The 9,565-nt window shown below is 64.0% G+C and overlaps 1 protein-coding gene across 1 annotated transcript in view; it reads right to left on the bottom strand.

The window, feature by feature from the left end:
- Positions 1-1,732: 1,732 nt before the first annotated feature.
- Positions 1,733-9,565, bottom strand: part of ESPL1 (extra spindle pole bodies like 1, separase) — a 14,630-nt gene continuing 6,797 nt past the window's right edge. The window contains 20 exon segments of the mRNA XM_027705532.1: positions 1,733-1,940; positions 1,942-2,028; positions 2,315-2,479; positions 2,679-2,762; positions 3,138-3,175; positions 3,177-3,227; positions 3,229-3,252; positions 3,425-3,529; positions 3,635-3,808; positions 3,987-4,148; positions 4,428-4,550; positions 4,789-4,916; positions 5,185-5,381; positions 5,662-5,875; positions 6,316-6,402; positions 6,494-6,710; positions 6,884-7,003; positions 7,390-7,995; positions 7,997-8,738; positions 9,042-9,137. Coding sequence (XP_027561333.1) covers positions 1,826-1,940; positions 1,942-2,028; positions 2,315-2,479; positions 2,679-2,762; positions 3,138-3,175; positions 3,177-3,227; positions 3,229-3,252; positions 3,425-3,529; positions 3,635-3,808; positions 3,987-4,148; positions 4,428-4,550; positions 4,789-4,916; positions 5,185-5,381; positions 5,662-5,875; positions 6,316-6,402; positions 6,494-6,710; positions 6,884-7,003; positions 7,390-7,995; positions 7,997-8,738; positions 9,042-9,137 — 3,535 coding nt within the window. The 3' untranslated portion in view covers positions 1,733-1,825.

Here is a 9,565-nt window from a genome sequence, read left to right as displayed (position 1 = left end):
CCCCTACAGAGACCTAGGACCCCCCAGAAGCCCCTCCAGGACCCCCCGTGATCCCAAACAGTCCCCAGGACCCCCCTGAGCCACCCCCAGCACCCCCTGGGCCCTCCAACTCTCCCAAGGACCCCCCTGAGACCTTCCCAGGGCCCTCCCAAGCAGCCAAAGCCCTCTGTGCCACCCCCAGCCCCCCCCCCGGGATCCCCTGTATCCCCCCAAGGGCCCCCCCTGAGGCCCCCCGGGTTGGGGCCCCCCTTACCCTCGTTGCCCTTGTTGAGCACGTTCAGACACTCCTTGGCCTCCACAAACTTGGTCTGGACCACCTTGAGCTGGGCCAGGGATGAGGAGAGAAACTCCACCTCCTGGGGGGGGCACGGGGGGGCTTTAGTGAGGCTCGGGGGTCCCCAGGGCTGGTGGGGGAGCAGAGAGGGCTCCCCCAGAGCCCCACCAGCCCCGAAGAAGCCCCGATCCCAAAGCTCCCCATAACGCGTCCCAGCCCCCTATAATCCCCCAGGACCCCCAATCCCCCCACACCTGCTCCAGCTGCCCCTTGAGCAGCCCCAGCTGGGACCCCCCAAAACCCCCAGAGCCCCCTCTGATCCCCAAAGCCCCCCCAGCCCTCAGGACCCCCCCATAATCCCTCCCAGACCGCCATAACCCCCCAGGATCTCCCAACCTGCGCCAGCTGCCCCTTGAACAGCTCCAGCTGGGACCCCCAGACCCCCCCCGATCCCCAAAGCCCCCCAGCCCCTCACAGGACCCCTCCACGACTCCCCAAACCTGGTCCACAGGGGGCAGTCCCATCTGACCCTCAGACCCCGCCCCCGCCCCGATCCCCACACCCTCCATAGCCCCCCCGGCTCCCTAGACCTGGTCCAGCTGCCCCTTGAGCAGCTCTAGCTGGGGCAGCCCCAGCTCCCCCACGCTCACGGTCTGCGCCATCTTGGGCCGCCCCGCCCCAGGACACGCCCTGGCGTGAGAGGGCCCCCTGCCGGGCTGGAGGACCGACAACACTCCACCCCCTACCCCCCCCCCCCCCAGGGAGACAACGCCCCCTGCCGGGCTGGAGGACTGCGGGGGGGTCCTGATGCCCACCCCACCCCGGGAAAGGGGGGGTGTTAATGCCCCCCTCCCGCCCCCTCCCGCGAGAAGGGGGGTCCTAATGTTCCCCCGCAAAAAATGGGAGTCATAAAGCCCCCTCCACTCGAGAGAAAGGGCGATCCAAGGTCTCCCATAGGGAAAAGGGGGGGTCCAAGATGCTCCCCAGAGAAAGGGGGGGATCCGACCCCAGAGAAAGGGGGTCTGAATGCCCCCCCCATGGGAAAAGGGGGTGTCCTAATGCTCCCCCCAGGAGAAAGGGGGGTGGTCTTAATGAGAGACCTGGAGGGGACCCTGAGACCTGAGGGGACCCTGGGAAACTTGAGGGGGCCAGAGAAACTTGGGGAAGCCCAGTGGGATTTGGGGGCTCAGAAACGCTCGGGGTGAGGGTCGGATAAAGAGGCAGCAGCTTTTATTTATGTCATTGTTGAAGAAACTCGAATAAAACCAATTTCATTAAAATAAATTAAGGCGTGCAAAACTCCCCAAAACAGGCACAGGGACCCCAAAACAGAGAGAGACTACCCCAAAAGGCCCCATGGTGGTGGGGGACCCCAAAATCCTCAGCAGGGCAATGGGGGGACCCCAAAGGTAACAAAGGGATCTCCAAACAATGAGGGGAAACCCCCAACCATCCCCACAGGGAGATGAGGAGCCTGTAGGTAACAGGGGGGACCCAAAACCAACTGGGGGACCCTCCAGCCCACACCACAAGCAATGGGAGGGACCCCCCTCAGCTGAGGCTCACGGGCAGCCCGTAGGCCACGGGCGCAGCCCCGATGAGGGATTTGAGTCGGGGGGCCTGGCGGGCCCGGGACAGGTGGGGCAGGAGGGGGGTCCCGGGCCCCCCCCCCCAGCCAACCTCGCAGCAGGGCCTGGGCAAAGCGGTCCAGGTCCCGGTCAGTGACATCCCACAGCGTCCCCAGCACCAGGGGGCTGCAAAACAGGGGGGAGAGGCCCCCCCAACACAGGCTGTGAGCGTGGAGAGACCCCCAGAGTCACAGAGACCCTCCAAATTCCCAAAGCCCCCCTCAAACTGAGCATGCAGAGCCCCCTCAAAGCCCAAGAGCCCCCCAAAGGCACAGAGCCCCCCAGAGCCACCACCCGGCCATGATGTATTTGAGAATGGTCCCGGTGGGTTCCAGGCCCCCCAGATCCCCCCCAAATCACCCCAGATACACCCCAGATCCTCCCAAAGCCCCCCGGACCCCCCCAGACTCACCACCCGGCCATGACGTATCTGAGCACGGTCCCGGTGGGCTCCAGGCCCCCCCTCAGGGCCAGGGCAGCGCTGGAGCAGCCGAAGAGCAGCACCACAGCTCGACATTCCAGCCGGGAAAGGGTCTGTCTGTCCAGGAGCCGCACCCCCGACCCGTGCCCTGCATAGCTGGGGGACACGGACCCCCGGAGTGAGTCCCAGGGGTTCCCAAAAACCCGGAAATGGGGAACAGGGGGTCCCCAAAGCCCAGGGAAGGGGGAGAAGGTGCTGTTGGGGTTCACCCCCTCAGTGCAGAACTGACTCCAAGCTCCGGGGGGGGTCAGGACCCTCCAGGGACCCCCTAGGAACCCTTCAAAATCCCACTTACATGTACAGGTCATGCTCCAGAAGGGCCTCCTGGATCTGCTCCGGGGTCGGGATAGAGCCAGACACGCCGCACCAGCCCGGCTCACTGGGGGGGACAGGGCGGATTTTGGGGGCCAGAGTCACCCCAGAGGGGACAGGGGCAGATTTGGAGCAGGATTTGGAGGGCAAACTCCTTGCTGGGGGGTATAGGGTGAGAATCTAGGGTGCAGACCTCTCCCTCCCCTGGCTCACTGGGGGGAAATAGTCAGGATTTGGGGGTGAGACCCCACCCCAGGAGGGGGATAGGAGCAGGATTTGGGGTGCAGACCCTTTGATAGGGGGGTTAGGGGGAGATCTGGGGGGCAGAACCCTCACACAGAGGGGACAGGGGCAGGATTTGGGCTGCAGCCCCCCAGGGGTTATAGGGTCAGGATTTGGGGTGCAGCCCCACTTCCCCCCAGCCCCTCAAAGGTGCTCTGACCTCTCGAACCAGGCCCGGAAACGTTGCTCGGTGCCCCCCCAGGTTGTTGTGGGGGTTCAGGACGTAGAAGGTGCTTTTGGGGTTCACCCCCCCGGGCCAGGACGGACCCTGAGCTCTGGGGGAGACAGGGAATGTGGGAATGGGGGAATAAACCCTGGGAATAGGGGACAGAGACACTCCAAACCCCGGAAATGGGGGATGGAGGGTCCCCAAACCCTGGGAAGGGGGGTTCAGGGGGTCCCCCCACCCGCCAGGGAGGGTGTCCCGGGGGTCTGTGCCCCCCTGACCTGCTGGGCCATCATGTAGCTGAGCAGGAACCGCAGGGCCGGGAGCCGCGTCACCGGCACGGCCCCGAGGGCCGGGAGGGACTCCCAGGGGAGACGCTGCAGGTGCTGCCAGGGAGGAGGAGGAGGGTGAGGAAGGTGTGGGGATGAGGATGAAGGTGTGAGGAAGGAGTGAGGATGATGAGGATGAAGCAGCAGCCCCAGGGGTCTCACCTTGTCCAGCAGCAGCACCAGGGACCCCCCGCTGTCCCCTCGGTCCCTCTCCAGGGCCCCCTCCAGGGCCTCCTCCAGGAGCAGCCGTGCCCGGAGGGGCCGGGCCGGGCAGAGGCCGAAGGCCAAGGCCTGGACATCGGGGGGGGTCAGTGCAGGGGCCCCATTCAGAAGCACCTGGGGGGCAAAGGGGTCAGCACCCCAAAATCCAGGGTCAGCACCCCAAAATCTGGGGTCAGTACCCCAAAATCCAGGATCAGCACCCAAAATCCCAGCTCAGCCCCTCCAAATCCTGGGCTCAGCCCCCCCAAATTGCAGGATCACCCCCCCCCAGATCCCAGCCCAGGCCACCCACCTGGACGAGGGCGGGGTCGGGGTCGTTCCAGCCGCAGTTCCGCAGCTCCGGGATGAGTCGGGAGGATTCCTCGGCCAAGCTGGGGGAGCTCCCAGGGGGCCTGGGCAGGAGCAGCCCCCGCCAGCACCCCAAAACATGGGACTCCAGGCTCTGGATGAGGGTCTGGGAATGGGAAAAGGGGATGGCAGGCATGGGAAAGGGAATGGGAGACGTGGAAAAGAGAGTGGGAGATGCGGAAAAGAGAAGGGGAGAGGTGGGAACGTGAATGGAAGAGGTGGGAATGGGACACATGGGAATGGGAGATGTGGAAAAGGGAAAGGGAGACACAGAGAAGGGGATAGGGAGAGGTACAAAAGGTAACGGGATCCAACTCCAGGACAAGTCACTCAGAGGAGTCAGGACCCCCCATCCCAAATTTGGGGGTTTGGGGGGTCTTCCCACCTTCATCCTCTGGTCCAGCCGGGAACGCCGTGACCACCACTCCTGCTTGTCTGTGCATCCGTTGGCTTCCTTCTGCTCGCATTGGATCGACTCAAATTCCCTCAGGATGGAGCTGAGGGGGGCCTGGAGGGGGAGGCATCAAGGATCTGGGAATGGTGGGGGGACATCCTAAAGGGATCCCACTCCCTGAAATGGTGAGTGACTCCCTAAAGGGATCCTGGAATGGGGGGTGCCCCCTCCCCAGGATGAAGATGAGGGTGGTCCACGATGCCAGCCCCTGGAATGCGAATTTGCTCCTCCCCAGGATGAGGAGGAGGCTGGGGACGGATCCTAGCCCCTGGAATGCCCCTGCTGCCCTCACCTGGGACCTGTGGGTGGGGATCCGGATGCTCAGGGGCTCCATGTCCCTCTCCAGCCGCGTCAGGAGCAGAGTGTCCCCAACGGCCCCCGGGTAGGGGCTGCCCAGGGCCAGCAGGACCACGGTCACCCCTAGGGACACATGAGGTCAGGGACCCCCCCAGCCACCAGAGGCCCCCCCCAAAACATCACAGACCCCCCAGGGCACCACAGACAACCTCCCCAGGGCACTTTTTCCTTCTTCTGCAGCCACTTTCCCTCCTTCTCCAGCCCTTTCTTGTTTTCCTCAATCTCCAGCCCCTCCACATCCTGCACAGGGGGACACGCAAGCCCCCCCCCAGGGTTCAGGATCCCCCTCCCCAGTGCTGAGTGCTGGTCCCAGTGGCCCCCGTGGACTCACCACTGGGGATCTGCTGGATCTGCTCCCGGAATTGTTCCCTCTCTGGAGCCCCCAGCCCCGAGGTGCTGAACTGGAAGAGCCCCTCGAGCTGGGCCAGGCGGGGGCAGGGCTGGGGGGGGTCCCCCCCTTCCCGCAGGGAAAGGCCCCGGAGCTGTTCCGACACGTGCCCCCCCAACTTCTCCTTCTTCCTCTTCTTCCTGAGTGGGGGGATCATCCCAAAGGTGAGGTGGGATTATCCCAAAGGTGAGGGGGGGGGATTGTCCCAAAGGTGAGAGGGGATCATCTCAAAGGTGAAGGAGAAATCATCCCAAAATGACCTCTGCAGGGTGAGGGGAGTGTGGGGTGAGACCCTGCCCCAGGACGGGGGGATGGTGGGATGGGGATGGTGGGGAAGAGGGGGGACATTGGGATGGGGCAATGGAACGGGGCCCAAAGCCCTGGGGATGAAGGAAGGGGACACAGGGAGGGGACACCCACCTTGCCCGGCTGTGCAGGATGCCCAGCAGCTGGTGGCGGGCGGTGACACACAGGGACTCCGACAGCAGCCCTGCTGTGCCCAGGGGGTCCCTGTCCCCCGTGAGCAGGGCCAGCAGCTGGCACAGCCCCCCGTACAGGGACCCCGGGGGGAAGTGGCTGATCCAGCCCAGGGCCTCCTGCAGCAGCTCCAAAACTGAGTCCAGGGATGGGTGACCTGGGGGGGAAAGAGAGGGGACACCACGGACGGGGTCAGGGACACCCCGGGGACACCCAGAGTGGGGTCAGGAACCTCAGGGAGGGGTCAGGGACACCCCAGAGAGGGGACAGTGAAACCCCAGGGACATTCCAGAGTGGGGTCAGACACCATGGGAGGAGCAGGGAGGGGAGGGGACAGAAGGGGGAACCCACCATGGCCTCAGCCCCCAGCTCTAAGAAAGGCAAGTTTTGGGAAAGGCAAGTTTTGGGTGAGGAAAGGCAAGTTTGGGGGGAAGGAAACTCCTGGAAAAGGGAAGGAAACTCCTGGGGAAAAAGAAACCCCTGGGGAAGGGAAGGAAGTTCTTAGGGAAGGGAAATAAATGAAGTTGGAAATCAATAAATGCCCAGCAAGACCTTCCCCCCCCCCCCCCTCAAATCCCCCAAATTCCAGATTCTCACCTCTAGCCATGGGCAGGGGTGCCCCCAAACCTAGTGGGGGGTCCCCCCTGCCTGGGACATCCTCACTGGCCTTGGGCTGGACCCTCCCTGTGGGGTGGGGGAGACACAGAGGGGCTTCAACCCCAGGCTGAGGACAGATCTGGGGACAGAACCCCCCCAAATCGGCCCCAAAACTCACCTGGGGGTCCCCCCCACTCCTGGGAGACTTGCAAGGTTTCGAAGCTGCGCCGTAGCTCTTCCTCCTCCTCTTCTCCCACGGCCCTCAGGGAGTTCAGCCCCTCCAGCACCCCCTGAGAGGGAGGTCCCTGCTTTGTTTTCTCCTCCTGAGCCCCTTTTTGCGGGGTCTCCTGCTCCTTCTTCCCCCTGGGACCCCCAGCCCGGCGGGTTCCCCTTTTCTTCTCCAGAGCCACATTTTGGGGGGTCTCCTGCTCCTTCTTCCTCCTGGAACCCCCAGCCCAGCGTGTCCCCCTTTCCTTCTTCTCCTGAGCCACTTTTTGAGGGCTTCCTTGGTCCTTCCTGGGCCTCCCCCTCTGTCGTCTGACCCCCATTCCTGGGGGGCTCATTTGGGGGGGATCCTGGGGACTTGGGGGGCTGCCCCCTCCTGCGGGCACAGGATGTTTTTCGGGTGGTTGAGGCACTCGGGGGGGGCTTTGGGATCCTCCAGGTCGCTGTCATCACTGAATGTCACCTGAAAGAGGGGGAACAGGGGGGTCAGGGGTGGTTTGGGGGGGCACCCCAAACTTTACCCCTCAGCTTTCCCCCCATTTTTCCCCTTCAACCTTCCCCCCTCTCTTTGCCTCCCCAAGTTTTGCCCCCAAAACATTTTCCCCCCCAAGTTTCCCCCTCCAACCTTTTCCCCTCCAACCTTTTCCCCCCCTCCAACTTCCCATCTCAACCTCTCCCCCTCCAAAACCTTCCCTCCCCAAACTTCCCCCCAAACTTTCCTCTCTCAAACTTTTCCCCCACAATTTCCCCCCCTCAAGCTTCCCCCCCCAAAACTTTTCACTCCAATCCTTCCCTCCCAACCTTCCCCCCCCCCAAAATCCCCCAAGCTTTTCCCCCCCCAAAACTGACCTTTAGGCGGGACTTGACCCTCCCCTGGGCTCTGGGGGCTCTGCTGAGCTGAGCCTTGCAAGGAGGGGGTGAGGCCTCGTTGTAGATGGTGAAGGGGGTCCTGGGGAGGCTGGGGAGCCCCGGGAAGGAGGGAAAAGCTTTGGGGTGGGGGGTGCAGGGCCCCCTGATGACAATGGGGGGCACAACCTCAGAGTCCAAGTCCCCCGGAGCAAACACGTCCTGGGGGCTGGGTGGGCTCACCCTGGGGGGCTTCACTCTGGGGGGCTTCTCCTTGGAGGGCTTCTGCTTGGGGGTTTCCACCCCACGGGGCTTCACCCCCCTGGCCTGGGGGGGGGCGGGTTTGTGCTTTTGGGGTTCAGCCTTGGAGTCTTTCAGGGTCTTTTTTTGGGGGGGAGGCTGCAGTTGGAGGGTCCAGCCCTGGGCAAGGACATCGTCCACAGAGAGGCCCAGTTTGGTGGCCAGGTGGCCAAGGGTGGCCATGGCCTTAGCCAGCAGGAGGGTGGCCCTGGAGACCCCCAGGCTGGGCAGGTGGGGGCTGCAGGACCCCAGGAAGGCCAATCCCCACTCCAGCTCCTCGTCCTGGGGGTCCCAGAGCCCCCCCGGCGCTGCTCAGGCTCTGCAGGGCCAGCGTGGAGTAGCCCATGGCCACCAGCTCGTCCAGCAGGCCCAGGGTGGGCTGGGGTCTCGTTCTGGAGGGGTTCTGGGGGTCCAGGGTGGGCAGATTCCAGTTCTCAGCAGGGTCTTGGTCCTCACAGGGGTCCTGCAGCCCCAGGTCCTGGTTCCCAAGGGGGTCCCTGTCCCTGGTGGGGTCCCCAGTCCCAGGAGGGTCCCCATTCCCAGAGATGTCCTGGTTCCTGGGGTGGTCCCTGTCCCCGGGGGGCTCCCCTTTTCCATGGTGTCCCCCCAGCCTGTTGCTGAGCTCCCTGGCAAACCTGTGGCCCACCCCGGCACAGCGGGGCAGGACCCTCCTCACCAGGGCCACCCCCGCAGCCCCTTCCCCTGCCAGGACCCGGCCCCGGGCCTGGGCCAGGGCCCAGCGCAGGCCCAGCACCGACACCACCAGGTCTGAGCAGAGGCAGCAGGGGCAGCTCCAGGGGTGGGAGAGGAAGGCCAGGCTCATCTTCTTCCCAGGTTTCAGCTTGGGGGAGGCTGTGAGGGCACCCAGAGGGTCCTGGGAGCTCGAAGGAGCCACGAATTCCAGGGCAGGGCCCTTTAGGAACCCCTCGTCCTCCTCCCCCGGGGGGTTTTTGGGGTGGTCCCAGCGCCTCCTCGGCTCCATGTGGCCCTTCCTCGGGTGGATCTTGAGTGGGAGCAGGGGCTCCTGGGGGGGGTTTGGGCTCTGAAAGGGAAGGGAGGGTTAATTTGGGGTCCTTCAGCCTGAGAAACCTGGATCCAATACTCTCCTTTCTGGATTTAAACTCCGGATGGAAGGAAGGGAGGGATATTTGGGGTCCTCCAGCCCAAGGATCCAACCTGAATCCCACACTTGCCCAGCTCAAGGTCAACCCTGGGTGCTCCAGCACCAGATCCAGGAAGGATCCTGAGGTAGATCCCAAAACTGGGGACCCCCAGGATCCCCCCAAGCTTGGGGGTCCCCCCCCGCCCCTCAACCCCCCCCCCGCATCCCGGGGGTCTCACCTGGGTGGGGCTGCAGCAGGAACAGGGTGTGCTGGAGGTTGAGCTGGCTCAGCTCCAGCTCCCCCTGCTGCAGCTCCAGCTGGGATTTCAGCAGCAGGAATGACGTGCACCTGGAAAAGGGATGGGGAAGAGACCCCTCAGACCCCTCCAAGACCCCTCAGATGCCCCAGATACCCTCAGACCCCTAAAAGACCCCTGAGACCCTCCCAAAGACCTTTCAGACCTCCCAAGACCCCTCAGACCCTGCCAAAGACCCCTCAGACCTCCCAAAGACCCCCCAGATCTCCCCAAAGACCCCTCAGGTTTAGTGTTAGGGTTTTACCAATCCTGTTCTTTAGTCCCATTTTCCTCCCACTCCCAACCCCGAGGATCCCAACCCCAGGACTCACCACTGTGTGCCCTGCAGCATCCCCGACACCCAAAGGCCCTGGCCCATCAGAAGGCCCCATTCCCAACCCCAAGGATCTCATTCCCATTCCTGATCCCAACCCCAACCCCAAGGATCTCATTCCTGATCCCAACCCCAACCCCAAGGATC

Source organism: Neopelma chrysocephalum, unplaced genomic scaffold (assembly GCF_003984885.1).
Source record: "Neopelma chrysocephalum unplaced genomic scaffold, ASM398488v2 Primary Assembly neopelma1_338, whole genome shotgun sequence".
In the NCBI taxonomy this organism is placed as follows: Eukaryota; Metazoa; Chordata; class Aves; order Passeriformes; family Pipridae; genus Neopelma; species Neopelma chrysocephalum.
The sequence above is the reverse complement of the archived record's forward strand: the minus strand, read 5'-3'. Positions and strand labels throughout refer to the sequence as shown.